At 39.6% G+C, this 22,606-nt stretch overlaps 1 protein-coding gene across 4 annotated transcripts in view; it reads left to right on the top strand.

Moving 5' to 3' along the window:
• Positions 1-22,606, top strand: part of ptpn4a (protein tyrosine phosphatase non-receptor type 4a) — a 150,661-nt gene that overhangs the window by 67,610 nt on the left and 60,445 nt on the right. For 3 of the 4 annotated variants that reach the window (XM_078403321.1, XM_078403325.1, XM_078403323.1), the window contains 8 exons: positions 13,237-13,344; positions 14,465-14,531; positions 14,620-14,698; positions 17,782-17,826; positions 19,358-19,410; positions 20,613-20,733; positions 20,849-20,936; positions 22,362-22,450. In XM_078403321.1, coding sequence (XP_078259447.1) covers positions 13,237-13,344; positions 14,465-14,531; positions 14,620-14,698; positions 17,782-17,826; positions 19,358-19,410; positions 20,613-20,733; positions 20,849-20,936; positions 22,362-22,450 — 650 coding nt within the window. The remainder of the gene's footprint in view (positions 1-13,236; positions 13,345-14,464; positions 14,532-14,619; positions 14,699-17,781; positions 17,827-19,357; positions 19,411-20,612; positions 20,734-20,848; positions 20,937-22,361; positions 22,451-22,606) is intronic. The other variant, XM_078403322.1, reaches the window with a different exon arrangement.

Genomic DNA, 22,606 nt, shown 5'->3' on the forward strand with positions numbered 1-22,606 from the left:
AGCACGCTCTTAATAATTAACTGCTAGGTTGGCTCAAAGGTGTAAAATGAAATTGCAGAAACTTTTTCCCCAGAGTGGAAATGTTTATGACTAGGGGGCATAGCTTTATGGTGAAAGGGGCAAAGTTTAAAGGAGATTTGCTGAGCAACTTTTTAGGGAGTGGTGGGTGTCTGGTGGGTGCTTTCAGGTGGCAGAGGCAGATTCGATAGTCGCATTTAGGCGGCATTAAAATAGTCACACGGATATGCACAGAATGGAGGGCATGCATCATGTGAAGGCAGATGAGATTAGTTTTGTTTGGCATGTTCAGCAGAGACAGTGTAAACCAGTACTTGCACTCCCATATGTCTGCATTGTGGCCAAAGGGCCTATTCGTGTGCTGTACTTTTCTGTTCTATGTAAAGTTAAGGTTATTTAAAGGAAAATAAGGGAAGGGAACACAGACCAAATGGCAAGATACTAACTATCCATGAACACCTGTTCATAGCCTCCTGAGGCGTGCTCACTTCTTTGGAATGTGGGAGGAAACCGAAGTATCCGGAGCAAACCCACGAGGTCACAGGGAGGGAATAAAAACTCTGTGCAGACAACACCCGTAGTCAGGATCAGACCCGGGTCTCTGGTGCTGTAAGGCAGCAACTCTACCGCTGCACCACTCTGCCAGTCATGCAGTGCAAAAACCCCTTTTACTCAGATTTAATGCCACTTGTTAGCCATAGCTAACTATATTTAAGGTATACTCTCAATCAAACAGTCATTCTCTCCTTGCACCTTCATAAGTTGCTTTGTTTAAGTTTAAGGCCCTAGTTTCACATTGAACCACCTCACTTTCAAATTCAATGTAAAATTCAAACATACCATTGTCACTCTTTCCCAAAGATCCTAGACAACAATACGACCATGGCATAGAAACATAGAAAATAGGTGCAGGAGTAGGCCATTCGGCCCATCGAGCCTGCACCGCCATTCAATATGATCATGGCTGATCATCCAACTCAGTATCCCGTACCTGCCTTCTCTCCGTACCCCCTGATCCTTTTAGCCACAAGGGCCACATCTAACTCCCTCTTAAATATAGCCAATGAACTGGCATATTTTGCGTTCATCTGAAGCTATGTTGGTTTGACATCTCATCGATGTGGCAATGCCTCCAACAAAAGAAAATTTGTTGGCATGGTGACAGTCTACATTTTTCTGCTCTAGTCTCTGAAAGGGAACTATAACTGACTTGATTCTGCTTCTCCAGCATGTGCTATCTGTGGAGTCATGAATGTTACTCATTCCTTTGCTTCAAATATTTTTATTTAATACAGTGCGATTTTATTTGTGCAACAGAAAATGGGGTTTATCAGGAAGATGAGCATTTTAATCAGTTAGGCCATCACCCATCAGTAATTATCACTCTTTAAATGAAAAACCTTCAATATGCTGGATTCAAAGGGCACCTATTGCTGTCATGCTTGAGAGCCTCAACGATCTGGTAATTCCTAAAAATATATTTAGTTTCGTTTGGAAATGCAGCATGGATACAGGCCTTTGGCCCACTGAGTCCACCCCCACCATCGATCACCCATATACTAGTTTTGTTATCCCACTTGTGCTTCCTACACACAAGGGGCCATTTACAGAAGCCTATTAACCTACAAACCTGCATGTCTTTGGAATGTGGGAGGAAACTGTAGCACCTGGAGAAAACCCATGTGGTCACAAGGAGAGCGTACAAACTGTATCTTCATTTGGTTGGGAATATTGACTTATGTGAAGTAAAAGATGCTTCACATCTTTGCATCTCAGCCTTTGCATTGGGACCTAAGATGGTCTGTTCTTGAGTTGGTCCCTTGAAGGTGGCCCCACCTCCAAGTGCGCAACAGTCTACTCATTCAGCACTAATCCCAATCTTGGCATCAGATTCACTGACCAAGGCCGTGCCATTTGTAGTCTGGCAAACTGACCTTTACCATGCTGAGGCCACAGTGTAAATGTGGTTGGACCAGGGTAGATTGTTGGTAATTATGTCCAGGAATTTGAAGCTCCTGACCAATTCCATCTCAGCACTGTTGATGCTGACTGGTGCATGTACACCACTCAGTTTCCTGTAATCACAGACGAGTTCCTTCGTCTTGCTGAGACTGAGGGAGAGATTGTGCAGGAAGGAACTGTAGATGCTGGTTTAAACCGAAGATGGGCTGGGCACAAAATGCTAGAGTAATTTAACGGGTATCCCATTCCTTCTCTCCATAGATGCTGCCTGTCTCGCTGAGTTACTCTAGCATTTTATGTCTATCTTGAGCGAGAGATTGTTGTCTTGATGCTATGATATTATGCTCCTTCCTCTCCTCTGTCACATCATTGTTTGAGATCTGGCCCACCAAGGTGGTGTCATCTGCCAACTTGTAAATGGAGTTAAAATAGAGGTTGGTTGCATGGTTGAATGTACAGGAGTAGAGTAAAGATGATGAGAATGCATCCTTGTGGGGAACCAGTGTTGAGAATTATCATGAGGATGTTTTGTTGCCTATCCTTACTGATTGTGCTCTAAAAGAAGTCGAGGATGCAGTTTAATTTAGTTTATTATTGTCACGTGCTCCGAGGTATAGTTGCAGAAAGGGGTTCTGACCCTGAGGTTCAGGAGTTTGGAGAAGAGTTTGGTTGGGATTTTGGTATGGAAAGTGGAACTATAACCATTAAATTGGAGTTGGATGTAGTTGTCATTGTTGGGATATCCCAGGGATGTGTACAAGACAAGGGAGATGCGGTCTGTTATTGAACTGTTGTGATGGTAAACAAATCGCAGTGAATCATGGCATTGTTGGAAGCTATAGTTAATACATGCCATGACTGGCATCTTAAAGCACTTCATGATGGTGGGTGTCAGAATCAATGCATGGAAGCCATTAAGTTATACTACCTTGCTTTTCTTTGATACCAGATGATAATGGTCTTAAAGCAGGTAGGAACCTTAGAATAGAGTGGGGTGAGGTTAAAGATGTTGTTGAATACTTCTGCCCGCTGGTCAGTGCAGGTTGTGAGCATACAGCCTGTGACTCTATTCCGGTCAGTAGCTTTCCGTTGGTTCGCTCTAGGGAAGGCAGATCTGACCTTTGCGATATTCACCATGCGTAGAGATTCACCCGAGGTTTTAGGATGTTGCTTCACTGACGATCAATTCAAAGCGATTATAGAATGTATTGAGCTTGTCTGATATACTGCATCCACTGGTTCCCCCCTATTAATTGCTGCCCCAAAGCTCATGACAGATTTGTCGATCATAATTTCCCATTCATAAATTCACGTTGGTTCAGTCCCTAGATAGATGATTGCAATGCCAATTTTTATTGTCTATTTTCCAATTGTCCATGAACTTCATTAGGATTTGCATTTTGGCCAGATCAAAAAAGAGATCAGATTTTGTTCCCTGAAAACACCCGCGCAGACCTCCCAACCCTTTCGAATTTGGTGGAAAGTTTCCGCTTTCTTATTTCATTTCCGCGATTCCGATTTCACCTCACATTTTTCCGCAAAACACATGCGTCGCCGCTCGCCCTGCTCTGCCCCGCCGCTTGCTGCTGGCCCGGCCTCGCCTCGCCGCTGGCCCGGCCTCGCCGCGTAGCTCGAGGCCCGTTGATGTTGAGAGGGTGTGGGGGAGGGGGCCGGGGAGGGGGTCAGGGGAGTGGGGGGTCGGGGGGGTGGAGGAAGGGAGGGGGGGTGTGGGAGGATGGGAGTGGGGAGGAGGGGAGTGGGGGTGGGGGTGGGAGAGGAGGAGGGGTGGGGAGAAGGGGGAGTGGAGGTGAGGGGAAAGGTGGGGAGGGGAGGGCAGGAGTGGGGGGGAGTGGGCGGGAGTAGGGTAGATGGGAGTGGGGGGGCGAGGGCGGGAGTCGGGGGAAAGGGTGGAGGGGAGTAGGGGGGGAGTCGGGAGTGGGGGTAGCGTCGGGAGTGGGGGTAGAGTGGGAGCTTGAGCGGGGAGGGTAGTGGGGAGGAGTGGCAGGGACATGGACTGTTGTGATTTGCTGTTGAAGACCACTGGAGCAAGTATGTCTTCAATTAGGTATGTGCATTTTTAAATGAAACTCTTTCTTCATAACTTAGTCATACATTTTGTGTAAGGAAAAAGCAAAATAGAGAAAACAAAACATTTTTTTCTTTGTGTTGTAAAAAGTATTTCTGTTCAATAACCTTTCTATAAATAACAGAATTTACTCTTGATGGGCCTGAAATTGTACATGTAGTCCAAGAACTACAGACTGTTGGAAATAATAGTCGTTTTTCACACATGAATGTAGCGCAACGCGTACGCACATTTGCCGTGCATACTTTTTTTACTGAAAAGTTGCATTACATGCCATATTATGAATTTTGATGTAAAATTCTGAATTTTGGATATCAAAATTCTGAATTTGTAAAATCAAATGTTGGGAGGACTGCCTACGAACAAAATAATTTTAATGACAATACAATAACTTCATGACTGTCATTGTCCTTTTTGAGACTTTGTGCAATTATATTATCTCAGCTCTCATTATTGTATAATCATTTGATTTTTCAATACCATATGTGTGCTCTGCTTGCCTATTTCTTCTGTGATTTTATTTTTCCATTCTACTCAGTGATTACTGTGCTTTTCTGGATCAGAAAATTACTTTCTAATAATGAGCTCTAGTTCATAAATGTATTGATTGTCCATTGGGTAAACAAGCTTGTTGGTTTATGGAAACAGTCCAGTTGCACTCTGTGTGGAGGATACACACAAAGCTATAGTTTCACATTGAAAGCTGCAAGTATTCCTATTTATTATTTCCACTCGCTCGCTCGTGTGTCAGACGACGTTCTGCCGTCGCTTTGCCACAGCCTGTGCCACATCTGTGCCTCTGCGGAGATCGTCCGCAGTGCATGCCTCTCTGCCGCAAGTCAGTAGGTGGGCCATTGTTTGTACCTCTCCACAGTTGCATTTGTTTCCACTAATGTGACATGAGAAGCACTGACCTGATCAGTATGTACTTCCTATCAGTAGTTTCCCTTGATGTTGGTGAATGACCATCTTGAACTGTTGCATCCTTTGTGGTGAACTTCTCCAAGGTGATGGGTAACTCGTTCAAATATTCGATCCTGCTGTGTTGTCATGTATTTAGCTTTGCCACTGTGTGCTACTTTTAAACTGACTAAAGTGGCGTGATTGTAGTTTATTTTCGGCAGTGATTATAAAATGAATCGAGTATTCTAAATTTAATTTGTCACTTGTTAACTGCTTGATGACCTGTGGACTCTAAAATAAGTCTAAGACTTGAAGTCAGTAATGAGACTTAATGTCAATGGAGTTTACAAGAATGGGGCTGACCTTATTCACACGTACAAGATCCAAAGGGGGCTTTACAATAGATATTTTCATGATTTGGAGAATCATAAGCAAGGTTGCTTAGCTACAGGATAAAGATTTAAAACTCTGTTCTCAGTGGGTAGGGAATCTCTGTAGTTCTTTGTTCCAGATGTTGAGTCAAGAGTGTTTAATTGTCATATGTACCGACAACTGGACAATTAAATTCTTATTTGCGGCAGCATAACAGGCCTGCAAACACAATACTCAAAGATAACTCAAAATTCAATAAATTAATAACCCGTATACCACAGGGAGAAAAAGCTCAAAATCCTTAGTCCAATCATAGACCTGAGTTCATAGATAAGTTAGTGTTTTAGTGTCAAGATGGTTGCTGGGAAGAAGCTATTCTTGAACTTGGGTGGCCACAGTTTTCAGACTCCTAAACCACATTACTGGTGCTTGGAGTGAAATGTGAGTGTGGTCAGGGTGATTTGGCTAGGAAAGAACTGCAGATGCTGGTTTAAATTGAAGGTACACACAAAATGCTGGAGTAACTCGGCAGGACAGGCAGCATCTCTGGAGAGAAGGAATGGGTGACGTTTCGGGTCGAGACCCTTCAGACTGATTTCAGGGTGATGTGCGTCTTTGCTGACTGCCATTTTGAGGCAGTGCTTTCTATTGAACCCTTCAATGGGGAGGTCAGTGCCCTTGAAGGACAGGTCCACCCAAAGTCAACCACATTTGTAATCCTCTTTATTCTTGGGTTTTGGAGTTGCCAAACCAGGCCGTGATGCAATCAGTCAATTTGCTGTCCACCCTACACCTCAGAGAGAATTTGTTGACATACTGAATCTCTGTCTTCTAAGGAAATAGATGTTGATGGGTTTGCTTTATGATTGCATCAGTGTGCTGGACCCAGGACAGGTCTTCAGGAAATATGCACCCCAGGAACCATGCCAACCTGTCGGTCAAGTTTATGGATCCTGGACTTTCTCCTTCTAAAGTCAACAGGGGCTGATTGATCCTGCTAACATTGTGAGCACCATTCAATCAGATGATCAATCTCCCTCCTTTAGTCCAACACATTGTCAAGCAGAGGGATCTAGGAGTGCAGGTACATGGTTCCTTGAAGGTGGTGTCACTGGTAGATAATGCAGTCAAAAAGACTTTTGGCACATTGGCCTTCAACAGTCAGAGTATTGAGTATAGAAGTTGGGCGGTCATGCTGTAGTTATATAGGACATTGATGAGGTCACATTTAGAGTATTGTGTTGTTCAGTTCTGGACACCATGTTACAGTAAAAAGTTAGAAAAGGTACAGAGGAGATTTACGAGGATGTTGCCATGGCTCGAGGATCTGAGCTATAGGGAAAGATTGAGTAGGCTGGGACTCCATTTCTTGGAGCGCAGGAAGATGAGGGGTGATCTTATAGAGGTGTATAAAATCATGAGGAATAGATTGGGTAGACGCACAGTCTCTTGCTCAGAGTAGGGTAATCGAGAACCAGAGGACATAGGTTTAAGGTGAAGGGGGAAAGATTTAATAGGAATCTGAGGGGTAACTTTTTCACACAAAGGGTGGTGGGTGTATGGAACGAGCTGCCAGAGGACATAGTTGAGGCAGGAACTTTTGCCATGTTTAAGAAACAATTAAACAGGTACATGATAGGACAGCTTTGGAGGGATATGGGCCAAACGCAGGCAGGTGGGACTAGTATTGATGGGACATGTTGGCTGGTGCTGGCAAGTTGGGCCGAAGGGCCTGTTTCCACATTGTATGACTCGTTTATGACTCACTACACATAATTTATCCAACAACAGTGTCGTTATCAGCGAACTTAAAAATGGCATTGGAACTAACTCCACTGTCTAACTGGGTATAGAGTGAGTAGAGCACTGTTGAGGGTTCATGCTAAGGTAGGAGTTGATATGGCTAAAACCAACCTTTCAAAGCCACGGTCATGAGTGCCACTGGTTGATATTGAGGCATGCTGTCTTGGGCGCCAGAATTATTGATGCCCTTTTAAAGCAGGTAAGAACCTCTGTTTAATTGCATCAGTGTGCTGGGCCCAGGACAGATCTTCAGGAGATATGCACACCCAGGAACTTGAAAGTTGTTGACATTCTCCACGCCAATCTGTCCAATGCCATCTTTAAGTTCACCGATGACACCACTGTTGTTGGATAAATTATGGGTAATGAGAGGTTGAAGATGTCAGTTTAAAAACTCCAGCAAGTTGGTCCGCGCAGGTTTAAAGAGCACAGCCAAGTTCCACATCAGGTCAAGGTGCTTCAAGGGGATCTTCTGATATGAACCTCTGTGACTCCAATTACCACGTCATAGGTAGTAATAGGGCCCCAAAAAGATACAACAGTGTTCTCCCTTTCGAAGCGTGCATAGGACGCGTAGAGATCGTTCATCCAGGAGTGATGCCTAGCTTGAGGTGGTGCCAGACAGAACATTAAAAAGAAAACAACATAAAAGAAAATATTTTTGCATCCAGTGAAATAGATCAGGGGGTGGGGGGTTGTTATGTAGATGCTATCAAGATTTAAGTATCTACGTGACCCTTGAATCATAGATGGCTAAAGCCTAATTATGGGTAAACAGAATTTGTACAGATACAGGGTGCATAATGGACTGAATGGCCAATTTCTGTGCTGTGTTATAAAATTACACTATATCACAGCATCACAGATAGAGCTCTTAATGATAGCGGAGTCAGGGGGTATGGGGAGAGAGCAGGAACAGGGTGCTGATTATGAATGATCAGCCATGATCACATTGAATGGCGGAGCTGGCTCAAAGGGCTAAATGGCCTACTCCTGCACCTATTTATTGTCTATTGTCTATCTATTCCTATTCTGTATTCCGTAACTATCTTCACCCTAGCTAAGACGTTCAGTTATGAAAGCTGTTCAGTAAGTCTGCACAGGACTTGGGTCTGCAGGACTTTATTGGGCAGTACCCCATGGTCACAGGTGACTAGCTTGTAATACAATTCTTTGCTTTGACATGGCTGTCTCTTGCTGTTTCTGCAGACTCAGCCCAGGACATTTCTTGAACTACCATGTAAAAGAATAAAATTAGTCTGAAGGGTCCTGACAAAAAAAATTCACCAATCCATGTTCTTTAGAGATGCTGCCTGACCCGAATTACCTCAGACTTTGTGTCCTTTTATTTTTTTAAAAAATATGATAGATCTTGCCATTTGAAATTAATCCACATTGGCGTTGACAGAGGATTGTCTAAAATAAAACAGTTGGTCTAAATGTCAGGTTGCAAGCTGTAAACAGTGTGATGCTACAAGGACCAACCTATGTTAATGACTTGGATTCTATCTAACAGCATTGAGTGTACCAGCACTTCAAGGGTTCGAAAAAGCAACTTGCCACCACTTTTTCAAGGGCAATCAGAGATGGAACATTAAATGCCGGCTCAGCCTGGGAAGTCCCAAACCTTGAGTGAATTAAAAGCTGAAGGAATGGAGACGAGAAAGGAAGTTGTAAGAAGCAAACAATATAGTAATTGAAGAAAGTTGATAAAAACTTGGCAGATGTCATATAATGTGCTGAAATGGGAAGTTATCCAGATTAGTAGAAATGTAGAGTTTTGTTTAAGTGGGAAAAAATTCACAGTATGCTGTTGTACAGGCAGATTTGGATGATTTTCTACTTTAAATTTAAAGTTAATATGCAGGTGTAAAAAGTTATTCGGACGGCTAATGGAATTTTGGCCTCTATTTGAAATGGAATGAAGTATAATAAAGTTATGCTATAGTGGGTTTTAGAGATATTGCTCCTGAGTGCAGGTTATCTTGAGCAATAAACTTACTTGCATTAGGTGGTAATCACTCGGTTGATTATTGGGATGTAGAGGCTCTCTCATGGCGAAATGCTGAGCAAAGTTGTATGCTCCTTTGGAGAGTTGAAGAATAAGGGTGATTCTTCTGAAGAATATAATTGAAGAGACTTGACAAGGTTGATACTGAGCGATTGTTTTCCCTGTGGAGGAATCCAAATCTGGGAGCATGGTCTTGGAGTAAGGATAAACTATTTAAGACCAAAGAAAGGCATTTCTCTGCAGGTTTATCTTTGGAATTGTGTTGCCAAGAATGCAAATCATTGTATTTTGAGTCCATCGGCATTAGAGTATTATGAGAAACAGTTAACGTGGGTCTGCCATCAGTTAGCTCACTAGATATGGAAAGTCACTTTGTTTCACAGTCTTGCTTGGATCATAGATAGATACAAAAAGCTGGAGTAACTCAGCGGGATAGGCAGCATCTCTGGAGAGAAGGAATGGGTGATGTTTTGGGTCGAGACCCTTCTTTGGTTTAAACCAGCATCTGCAGTTCCTTCCTCCACATTTTGCTTGCTTGGATCATTATTGATAGGCAATGTGGTACAGCAGGGGCAGAGGTTGGCAGAGGATCTGTTGGTGCGTTGGAAGCAGCTGTAAAATTGTCCTTGATTAGCACTTGCTAGGTTCTGAAATGTTTCCATAGAATCACTGTAGATTTTGAATGCTGGGGTGCATTGGTAGAGGACTTTGTGCTTTCTGAATGTTTTATACTAGGTCTATCCTTTTTGCTCAAAATTGATAGATGGATACAGGTGAGGAGGGATTGATTGGCAGGTGGGTGAAGTAAGTGATAAACTAGAAGTGAAATGGGTGTCAGATAAGAAGAGAATTGTAAAGCCAGAGGGAGGGGTATAGGTGGAAATGAACAGGAATGGGGTGAGAAAGGAGTGGAATTGTGGGCAAAATGGGTTTACATTACATTACAGACCTGTTGACTCGCACAATTACCATGACTAAACCTTTCACCCGGTTTCTTGCAAGAACACCATCCCTTCCACTCAATTTCTCTGCCTCTGCCACATCTGCTCCCTAGAAAAGTATTTCAACTCTCTAGGACATCTGAGACGGCTTCTTTCTTCAATAAACATGGTTCCGACCCAAAACATCAACAGTCCATTCACTCCATTGATGCTACCTGACCTGTTGAGTTCCTCCGATCCTTTGTTTTTTTTTTCAGGATCCCATCATCTGCAACTCTTTATCTCCATCTTATTTTTGATTTATTTATTGCGAGCTATCCTTGAACTAGATGTTGAAAAGAGTTAATATCGATTGACAACATTTCAGTTCTGATGCGATCTGAAATACAAACATTTTCTATCACCACATGCTACTTTTTCTGTTACATCAAATGAATGTACGATATACATTTGGCTATCCATGTTAGTATTTATGTGGATTGTCAAGGGGATTAATTTAAAAGTAAGATTCTGTCAACATTTAGTGACAGCTGTCAGAAAAGAAGTAATGTTGTAGTCAGCATCAGAATCTGCCTTCCTTAGCTTAAATACAATTTTAACTTTGCCACTGAATCATTTAGTGCAATGAACTACCATGTGTTATTCAACATATAGCAATGTTGGAGATGGATAATTAGAACACAGTACAAGAAAGGTTGTTTGGCCCACAATGCCTATGCTGAAAGTCATGCCAAATTAAACTAAATCCTTCCGCTTGCATGTGATCCACATCTCTTAAATTTCCCCCCTCTCACCTAAAAGCTATTTTTTGACTTTATATTTGACAATGTATTTGATATTCAGCCTCTGACACTCCAGAGAAAACAGGCTAAGTTTGTCCAACTCTCCCTAGAGCTAATGACCTCTAATTTAGGTAGCATCCTGGTAAGCATCTTATGCAGTGTCTCCAAAGCCTTCCTGTAATAGGGTAATGTTAGAAATGCAGCCAAACCAAACCAAAGTTATGGAAAGCTGCAACATGACATCCTCACTCTTATAATACTGGTTGATGAAGACAAATATGCCATATGCCTTCTTTATCATTCTATCTACTTGTGTTGCTGCTTTCAAGGTCCAAAAACTCTAAGTCAACACTGTCCTGCCATTAATTTTATGCTTTCTTCTTGCATATGATCCCCCCCGTGCCACATCCCACATTTTTCCCCACAATGATGGGAAGATTGTCCTGGCCTTGGCCTCTTTTGATGCTGCGAGGACATAGACAGCATTCGGGAATCAGTTTTTCTACGTATTCATCGTCATGAATGCATGAAGTAATTATCTCCTTTATGAGTAGATAACTGGCTGACAGGATATGAATTCATGAAGGTTGAAAGTGATTGTGCTCATTTGATTTTCAAAGCTTCCTTTATTAATCTCGACATTCAAAACGAAAGGTTTCAATTTGCCAAAAGTGCAGTTTTTGAGCTGACTTCTGAAGCTCATCACGTTAATGAATGGTTTCCTATAACACGCACTGATGCCAACATTATAAAGCAGTCCAATAGGTTTTGTTCTTCAATCTAAAATGGTATGTCTCTATTTTTAACATTCCATGGCTTTGGCAAGGGGTAGATTCTTGGGTCACCAACCTGCTGTTAATATATAACGTGACAAATAGACAATTCAGTTCTTTTACAAATGAGGAAAATTGATTCTCGTATACTAAGGCGGGTAACAGTAGCCTAAACAGGATGCATCAGTAAGTGTAGAGGACTAAGTGCCAAAAAAGTAGATCAATGTATTCCCGTAACGTGAGGTAAACTACTGGGTGACGTCCAAGCCTATGGCATTCAAGTCAGATGATTCCAACCATCTGCAGGAAAGCTAGGTATAACCTTCGCAGAGTCATCTGAAATGCCAAGAGATAATCCTAAACCCAGAATAACCATGTGGAGACCCATTGATTGTGGCAAGGCTTACATATGATGATGCGTTACAAAGCTAAGTCTGGCAGTATAGCGGCAACTTTAGTCTTCCCTATAAAGCCCCAAAGCTTACCGTTTGACGAAGGTGGTTCTTGACTCAATTAACAGCAACAAAAAGATCTTCACAACGTTGCAGTTTAGTTAGTCAATTATTGAAGTAATAATACAAAACAGATTAGTATATCTCCCGTCGGTAACTTGTTTGTTTGTAGTAAGAACTTAGTATCTCACCGACACTCCTTCGTGTCCTGTTACTTGCTAAAACCCTATTATCTTAGCAGGCTTGACTTGTATGGCCTGCTAACCCTATGTCAGCAGGCTCCTCGTTGTCACACCGAAGCATTATGTCAGTGCTGGGCAAGTTATACTCTTAATTCTGCCTCCCCCATGGCACCTCCCAGCCCATATATGTAAACTTCAACATTCATCGCAGAAAACAAACAGCTGGAGGAACTCAGCAGGTCAGACAGTACGTGTGAAGGGAATTGACATTTTGGGTCAAAACCCTTCCTCTGGACTAAATGGAGTTGCACGAGCTGGGTTTTTTTTCTTTCTGAAAATGCTTCATAAAGTCCCGAGATGCTGCCCGACCTGCTGAGTTACTCCAGCACTTTGTGAATAAATACCTTCGATTTGTACCAGTATCTGCAGTTATTTTCTTATACTTCATAAAGTCCAACCTGGTCTAGTTCAAGAGAAAGCTATTCTTCCTTGCAATGTAAAATTGGAAACATGTAATTTTGGTGTCAGAGGAATGATATTTTGTCTGAGTAAATGAATATTCTGGCTGCATGTGGTAGGGGGAGAGCTGTATTCAGGCCACCTACTATACTGCTATAATGCAGAGATGCATTGATATAGGGAAGGAATACATTTGGACAATTTGTTAATTGAACATTAAAAATAGATGCGATTTTTGAACTGATTTTATGATCAGAGTAATCCTTTAGATGCTATCAAGAAAGAAATAATTGCAGTAGGTTTATTACCGTAATATGGCATCTGTGTATTGTGTGAACTATTGAATGAAATATCTCACTTTGAAATTTTAACAGTGCATAATACACACTAGAGATGTGTTTCATTCCCAAGGAATACATGGTTTTCAAATTGGATGTAATTTAGTTGTAACTAATTTTTTGTGAGACTTAAATTTATGGCTTTGTTTTCTAGAAACACGATCAGGGAAATGTTCTATTGGATTTAGTCTTCAGGCACCTTGATCTAACAGAACGAGATTACTTTGGTTTACAACTGGCAGATGATGCAACAGACAGCCCTGTGAGTATTCCTTTCTGACGTGTAAATTTGCAATATTTTGCACACCATGATATTTTCAATTTCAGATTAAGTGCACATCAGAAAAGGATAAACCTGGATGGTTTCTACTTTCTTGAAGGTTAAGGGATGATCATTGGGGAAAAAAAAAGTTTGGTAGAGTGGTCACAAAGAAAATGTTTCTGCTTGCCAAGAGATTCATCAAATGATTTGGAAAATATATTTTAATCCAAAGAGTGATGAGGATCTTGAACTTGCTGTCATGGTAAAAAAAATGAATGTTGTAGATTATTTGAGGAGAGAAGGGGAGAGTTGGGGAATCTGCTAGTATCTTTGAGGAGAAAAATTGAAAGCTTAAAAGGGACATTTTACACTGGCGCTGGTGTGGATAGGTTGGGCATGATAGCCTGCTTTTGTTATATTTCCCATGTAATCTTGGGAAAAGTGCTAACTGGAAGCTAAAGGTTTCTTGCAGAGGGCAAAGTAAGTTAATTTATTTAGAAAAGTGGCTAGAGAATTGCAAATTGGGAGTAAGAGCTTGCTTATTTATAGTAAAACTGCAGTACATGCTACAAAAAAAATCTGAATTCTTAAAAGATCATGCTGTTCATAAAATGCATTTATGAAATATTAATTTATGAAATTTTATAAAATTATAAAAATCATAAAAGTTTATAAACAATTTATGAAATATTAATATTTCAATATCAATTTAAAAAAATTATTTTACTGCACTGAATTCTATTTTGAAACAACTGCATGCAACTCGCAACAGTATGCCCTTTGCATTTTCTCCAACACTTTAGGGAAAGGAATAGTGGTAAATATTGGTGTTTCTGCCCTCAGATCTTGTAGGTTCTTTTTGTACATGCCACTGGTGAACTGTTTGCAAGACAAACTCTGTTAGAGGTGTCATCTAACTTATATTCACACATGGTTGTGCTATTAAAATAAATCGCACACTCTTCGTGTTACACAGATACTTTATGTCGTGCCATTGTTGGACGTTTGCAAATGTTGTAATTTTATTAAATCAATTTGTGCTTTGCTTTCTGCAAACTCAATTTGCTGCTGAGTTTCCCTAATTAAATTTAATGGAAAATTTTGCATTGCCCCATTTCAGGTTGTTTTCTTAAATGTTTTGCAGCGATGGTTAGATCCAAATAAATCCATCAGAAAGCAGCTAAAAAGTAAGTTAACCCATTCAATATTTTTTTACTGGAAATAATTGGTTCAACCATGTAATTCCTGAGTATAATGCTGTTCTATTCATTACAGGAGGATCCCCATACAACTTGAATTTTAGAGTCAAGTTTTTTGTAACTGATCTCAATAAGCTACAAGAAGAATACACAAGGTAAAGAAAGTTCTTAAGGTGGGGGGGGGGGGGGGCACTGTGGAAGATGTTAGTGTTGAATACATGATCAATTACCAATCCCTTTTATTTGTCATTGTTTACCAGTTTATCAGTTGATTGTTTATCAGTTTTTTAATGCTGTATGCCTGCATTTTTGTTCCTTACATTGACATTTCAGTGTTGGTTGTTTCAGTCACACAGATGAGATCTTGCAGATCATGCAACTGTTGGAAACTGGCCGAATTCTGTTATTTTCCATTTGGGCGGGTTGCATTAAAAAAAAATTGTTTTTAAATGTCAAAACATAAATCGTTTTTTTTACAAAGAATGAAAAGGAAGCATTGTTAACTGGTTCCACCTGTTTGCATACTGACTAACTACCCTCCATGCACTCAGTCCTAATGCAGAACTCAACAAGAAATGTTGACCATCCTTTGGCCTTTACGAGTGCTGCTTCACCTGCTAAGCTCCTATAGGAGTTTTTTGAAGCATTGATAGTTTTCACTTTTTCATTGTTATCCAAGGTGTTTCTCAACCAAATACTTTAGTTTACACTGTTACAGAGGTGTGGGTGGCAATTAATTTGTGTACCAGATCAACAAGCCCACACAAGAAATAAGCACTGATTATGCAATTTATCCGAAAGACTAAAATCCCTACAATGACCCTTGTACTGCAATAAAGTTGTCACTCAAAATTAAAATAAAGTAAATTCTATAAACAATGGGATGAGGAAGCATTTTTGGAAAGAGAAATAGTCGTAACATTTCAGAGTTCAGAAATATTACCTCTGGTTCTCTTTCCACAAATGTAGATGATCCTGCTGAGTGTGCAGTGTTTTTTGTTTGACTTTCCAACTTTAGCAATTTTTGATTTTCATATAAAAATTGTGGTTCTTGAGCCAACAACCGTTCGGTATATTTTAGGGATGGGGCACCTGGTGAAAGGGACTGGAATATATAGGCACATTTTGTAAAATGAATATTTTCCTCAAGACTACACTGAAAGCAAAAATGTTGAACTCTTTTAGCCTTGTAGCTTCCTATTTTGTGTTCTCCAAATATGTTACCTGGCCCGCAGAGTTTTTTTTGTGAACCAACATCTGCAGTTCCTTGTTTCTGCAACTTCCTATTTACCCCTTGTTTGTGTTCTTGCATAAAATTATTAATTCATTATAATAAATTAATTCATAGATATCCCCGGAACTTTTATGGATTGTCAATGTTTACTTCACATTGTACGGAGCCAATCTTTTTGAACTTGAGCGATTCAAATCCACATTTGGCATGTAAATGTCTTTCACCATCAATGAACTGTTCTGGGTCTGGAATTTTATGTGTTGGAATTATGTAATTAACTGTTTCCAAAGTCATTCAGTTACATAAAAATAGAATGTGCTGCGAATTGAAATTCTGTTCCAATTATGTATAAATCTGGTCAAATTCCATCTGGTATGTTGCAAGTGGTTTAGGGCATCACATCTCAAAATATGTGGAATGGATGCAGTACAAATTTACTGGATGGAAACCAGGGATTAAGTTGAAAATAATTAAGATTTTTATTTCTTGATGTGGTTATTTCAAGCAAGGTCAGTTAAATTGAGTCACAGCAATGAATTACTGCAGTCTCAATTGTGTAAATTTGGCTTCTATTTGTGCCTGGAGGCAATCTGAATGATAGGAATTGACCACTGTATAGAAAATGGGGATAAACTATCAGGCATGTTAAGAGTTTGATAAGGATGTTGTCAAGAAGGCCAAATATCTTTATTTGCACAAAGATTCCTCAATTTGGTAACCCTTTACCACTTTTTTAATCAATGTGATATTTAAATGCAAGTGTGCAATTACAAATTTAATTTCATACCCTATTGTAATGAGGTCCAACACATTTAAGCCAAGAAATTGTCTTCTCATAATATTAGTTATCACAAGTGACCTAAGTTGACAACCAATGTATATAAAACAATATGAAGTGCTCTTAATATCTGATGCATATTTGTATCCTTCATTTATCATTATTTTCTATCAGCACCATGAAGTTAGTCATCTTAAAGTGAACTTTCTTCCAAAGGCAGGTTATACAATTACAAAGAAATATAGAAATTATGATCCTTTTGATCTAAACTGATATTTTCAATTGGTTAACAGTAACAATTGATTTTGCATTTGATTCATAAACACATCTGGTCTTGTAGAGTGCTTTGTTTTGGTGCTTATGCCACCATGTGACCAGGAGATGAACTACAAGTGTAAGACAAAATGTAATGAAGGAATTACACTGGTGCTGGTGACTTGTTTCTGTCATAATTATCTTGAAGATCATTTAAACAATTTTCTACTGCACTTGTGCACTGAATGGCTGGTGGAATGATGGCTGGTGGAAACAATTGAAATAATTTCAGAATGGTTTTGAAAGAGAAGAAAATCTTCAGGGAGAGAAAATAGGAATGTGACACTTTAAGATTGGTACAGCTGCAATATGCTGAATGGGTTATTTCTGTATATCAAAGTTGTATAAGCTCAACTTTTTAATATTTCCAAGTTTAGAAGTTATTAACTTAGGTAGTAGTACGGTGGAGGACATAGAGAAATTTAGGAGGATATGGTCATGCTAAGTGAATGGGTGAGAATGGGCAGATGGGCAAATCCGTACACATACACTTGGAAAGTAACAGGAAAGTGGAATGTTTATAAAATACTTCGAAATTGGGTTGTATTGATACTCAAGGGGATCTGGGAGTTCTTGTACCCAAGTAACTGGAAGCCAACATTCGGATGTAACAAATAATTAAGAGGTCAAACAATATGTTAGCCTTCTTGAGAAAATTTGAGTACAAGACTAACACTCCTTGGTGTAATTGTGTAGGGCTTTGATGACCCTGTACCTGCAATATTGTGTGCACTTTTGTTCACCTTACATATGAAGATATGTGAAGTTTAATAAGACCAGTTCCCAGGTAAATTAGCTAATAGATATTTGTACCTAAGATATAGATAACTATTGAGCATCAGCAATGTTGAAAGGACTTTTGTATCTTGCACTATATTTTATAATATATGGATTGTTTTTTTTTTAATCAGGTACCAATATTTCCTACAACTTAAACAGGATATCCTTAGTGGAAGGTGAGTATCATTTCTGTAACTTTGTTAGTTATTTCAATAATAAATCCTGTTGGTTGGCACACAATAGAGAATTTTCAATCGATGTAACTGGATGCTGCAGGCTAGAACTTTTCAGTTTAAAATTCCACTCTACATGGGTAATGAAATTTTGCAATTAGTCCTACTGTCTCTAAGCTCTTAATATCTCCTTTTAAGTCGACTTCTTTCCCTTTTAAAAATCAATTAAAACACATTTTTTCCTAAGACCTTCAATTATGACTCCTAAACATTTAATGTCTCTTTTGTTCCTCATGCTGCTATACAATCCGTCTGTACTTTAACTATTTTAAAGATCCTGTGTCATGGGTGGTGCTGTAAACATAGACTCCTGACGTGGTTGAATTCTGGTATTCTATTTGGAAACATGTCAAGTTTAGTACAAGTATTAGTTTATAGGTATTGGTTAACTTTCACCCAATTTAGTAAATTGGTTCACAAAATTCAAGAGTAACTCAGTGGATCAGGCAGCATCACTGGAGAACGTGGATGGGTGAAGTTTTGGGTCGGGACTCTTCAGACAGTTCCAACCTGCAATGTCATCTATCCATGTTCTCCAGGTTAGCATTGTTACCAAATGTTAACTAAGCTAGCATTTTGTGCTGGTCCCATTTGCTTGCATTTGGCCCATGTCTCTCTAAACACTTCCTATCCATCTATCAGTCTATTTAGATATGGACTAGCTTTTATACAATTTCCTAGAAATAATTTTCTCTTTAGGAAAGGAAAACTTTGGCCAAAAATGTCCTTCACAAGCTAAGGTATTTTACACCTTTGGCAATGAAAAGCTATTCAGAATTTTTAAAAATTCAAACCACCTACTCATATTTTTTGTCAATTGCAGAATAAGCATGGCATGTGGAAATAACATCACTTGTCAAAATAGCCCATTCTTCATGAATATCATGCTTCAAAGTGCTGGAGTAACGCGGCGTGTCATGCAGCATCTCTGGAGAAATGTCAGAAGAAGGGTCATAATCTGAAACGTCACCTATCCATGTTCTCCAAAGATGCTACCTGACCCACTCAGTTATTCCAGCACTTTGTATCCTTTTGTGTGGCAGAAATATTGGCCATAAATGGTCACTAATATTGCATTGCGTCATTTAGAGGAGGTGCATTATAGAGCAGTCACAGTATTGTGGGGTGTTGGGATCCTTGCTGGATTTTAGTAGAGATTTCATATTCCTTCACATTTCACAACCTTCCACATTTATTACAAACTGGTTGGCAATTGAAAAAAATGTCATAATAGTGTATGAAAAGTAATAACTTTCAAAACGGGGGCTTTAGGTTGGAACCTTGTCCAGCCAAAATGTTCAGATGTCAAAGTATTCATGTGTAGGAAGGAACTGCAGATGCTGGTTTAAACCGAAGATAGACACAAAATGGTGGAGTAACTCAATGGGACAGACAGCATCTCTGGAGAGAAGGAATGGGTCAAGGTATTCATATCGGTTTTGGATTAACTCCATCACTTTATATTTTGTTGCAGGTTGCCGTGTCCATACAACATTGCAGCCCTTCTGGCCTCGTATTCTGTTCAGTGTAAGTATGGGCTTAACAGATAGTTCCTTCTGCAAGGCAATTTTGCTTTTCCGTCTAATTTCTATTACCCCATTTTGACTATTTCTGAAATATTCAGCACTCTCTTTAGCTTTATCACACCCTTCCTATAGTGTGGGGACCATATATGCAAACAGTACTCTAGGTACTGTTCACCAAATTCTTGTACAGCTTTAATATGAGGTCCCAACTCTTCTATCCAGTCCCTTGTCTGATGATGGCAAGTGTTCCATATGCTGCCTTCATGACCTTTTGGCTCCACTTTCAGGGAATTATCTACTGGTACCCCCAGGTCTTTCCCAGGTTCGACAACAATCACGAGAGTCCTGTAATTTACCATGCCGTGGTTTAACTTGGCAAGATGCAATATTTTGTTATTTGTTCGAGTTAAATTACATTTCCCTTTCCTTTGCTCTTTTTCCTGCTTGATCTAGATCCTTTTGTAACGTTGGACAACTTCCTCACTTTATCCCACACCTGTGGAATTCTTTGCTGTGGAGACCAAGTCAATGGATATTTTTAAAGCAGAGATAGATAGATTCTTGATCAGTACAGATGTCAAGGGTTATGGGGAGAAGGCAGGAGAATGGGGTTAGGAGGAAGAGAAAGATCAGCCATGATTGAATGGTGGGGGAGACTTGCTGGGCCGAATGGCCTAATTCTGCTCCTATCACTTATGACCTTATGACCACCAATTTTGGTGTTGCCCGCAAACTTGCCAATCATGCCACCTACATTCTAATCCAAATCATTAATATATGTGACAAACAATGGGGTTCTGGTACACAAGTAACATTCTATATTGCATTTGACTGGATAGTGATTATTAATATAAAATCAGGAGCCAGCTTTTTAAAATAGAGTGTTCACATATCCCCACCTTATAAGAATAAAAGCTTTAAAACTTGCTCAAAAATTGAGTTTTGTCTTCCATGCAGAAAGATTAGGTAAACATTGAAACTGGAAGTTTTCAACTTAGTAACTGGTTGGTATTAAAACAGTACAGTAAATGTTCCATCAATGATGAAATCTGTGAGAATTTGTATGACTAATGCCTATGGAAGGGAAAGAGAAGTTAAAGGAAAATACTTCATCTAAAATGTGTTCAACATTAGTGTTTTTTTAGAGCAGGAAAGATGTCACCTTTACACCTTTCTAACTTTACCATTGATTTTCTTCTAAAGCGGAACTGGGAGACTCCAACAATTCAGAGCACTTGCCAGGTTACCTCGCCGATTATTCTTTCATCTCCAACCAGCCTCAAGATTTTGAAAAAGAGATAGCAAAATTGCATCAGCAACATAAGTGAGTTAGCAACATAAATCGAGAAAATTCTGCTCGATTTTTTTATTCTTTTGATTAAAGCATTGGTTTATTAGATGCTGTTTCTCTTTATTAATTGCTTGTTTCTTTCAAACAGAGGACTCTCTCCAGCAGAATCTGAATTTAATTACTTAAACACAGCCCGTAGCTTAGAACTCTATGGAGTTGAATTGCACTATGCAAGGGTAAGTTTAAATCTGGTACGTTAAAACTGGAAATTACGTTAGATGTCAGAAAATAAAGTTCTTCTTTGCTTCTTCCATTCATTGTTAGAATTTAAGTAAATGTTTAAATATTCTGCATCGGTTCTAAATCCTCAGATGCTCTATAAAGATGTTGAGTGAAATCACAAAATGACCTTTATACTCCAAATTTCAGATAACTCAAAAGCTGAGATTTAACACCATTCCAAGAAAGCTTAGAAGAATGAGGTGATTGTGAGCCATAAATCCAATAGAAAACTTAAATTGGATAGATGTTTCCCAATGGCTGGTATATCCATAACTGAGGTGTCACACAAAATCAGATGTCATCGGTTCATGATTAAGCTAAAGCGTTCATAAATCATTGGAATTTTCAGTTCAAGAGGCCACTGAGTATATTAAAGAAAAGAATGATGGAATTTTTCACATCAAGGGAAATGGCAATAGCACAAGAAAACGAGAACGGTCAGCCATGATCTTAGTGAGTGTGGGTCAGGTGCAGATCAGCCTTTAAATCAAGCTAAAGTAGTCAGGTGTGTAGGAAGGAACTGCAGATGCTGGTTGAAACTGAAGATAGACAAATGCTGGAGGGGTAACTAAACGGAACAGGCAGCATCTATGCAGAGAAGGAATATGTGACTTTTGAGTCGAGGCCGTTCTTCAGAGTGCGAGACAGGAGAGAGGGAAACTAGAGATATGGAAGGGGAAGTTGTGAAAACTCCGTATCAAAGCAGACGATGATCAAGGAAATGTAGAATAGTTCATTGGGATCGAGACCATCTGAAGAAGGGTCTCGACCTGAAACGTCACCCATGCGTTCTCTCCACAGTTGCTGCCTGTCCCGCTGAGTTACTCCAGCATTTTGTGCCTGCCTTTGGTGTAAACCAGCATCTGCAGTTCCTTCCTACACATATAGAATAATTCATTGTGGGTAGAGGGGAAGGTGACAACGAGGCATACAAACAGTAACATTAAACATTAAACTAGACGAGAGAACTAGGGTGGGGGAGGAATGGAGAGAGGGAAAGCAATGGTTACTTGAAATTAGAGAAATCAATAAGCTTTCTTAACCATGTACTTGAAGTTCACTAAATTATTGTTTAACTTTTTTTGAGTTATATGGAGCATCAAATAATCCAATCTATCAGAAAATAGTTGGAGGTTTCTGCAAGCTTCAATATTCTAATAAGCAATTGACTATGTGGCTCATCAACTGAAGAATATTGCATTTCAAACTGATTTAGCTTTTAGGTTATTTTGGTAATTTCATGATTTTTTTAAAGTTTGGGAATTGAAGATCTTTCATGTGGAGGTAAATGCTGAGAAGGCTGGGTTTGTAGATTTATGCCTTCAATCTTTACCAGCATATATAAACCTAAGTTTGATATGAAATTATCTCCTTTTTAGGATCAAAGTAACACAGAAATTATGATTGGTGTGCTGTCAAGTGGGATTGTAATTTACAAGAGCAGGGTACGAATTAACTACTTCCCATGGTAAGAGCTCTCTCTGCCTCTTTGAGACTTAAAATGGCCTTTTGACCAAGTTCTTTGATCGTCCTTGATAATCTTTCCTCTTTAGGCTGATGTCCATTTCCTTTATGCCAGTTTGAAGCCCCTTGAACACTTTTCTGCTTGAAAGAAATTGTGCAA

The sequence above is a fragment of the Rhinoraja longicauda genome, chromosome 8 (assembly GCF_053455715.1).
Source record: "Rhinoraja longicauda isolate Sanriku21f chromosome 8, sRhiLon1.1, whole genome shotgun sequence".
Classification (NCBI taxonomy): Eukaryota; Metazoa; Chordata; class Chondrichthyes; order Rajiformes; family Arhynchobatidae; genus Rhinoraja; species Rhinoraja longicauda.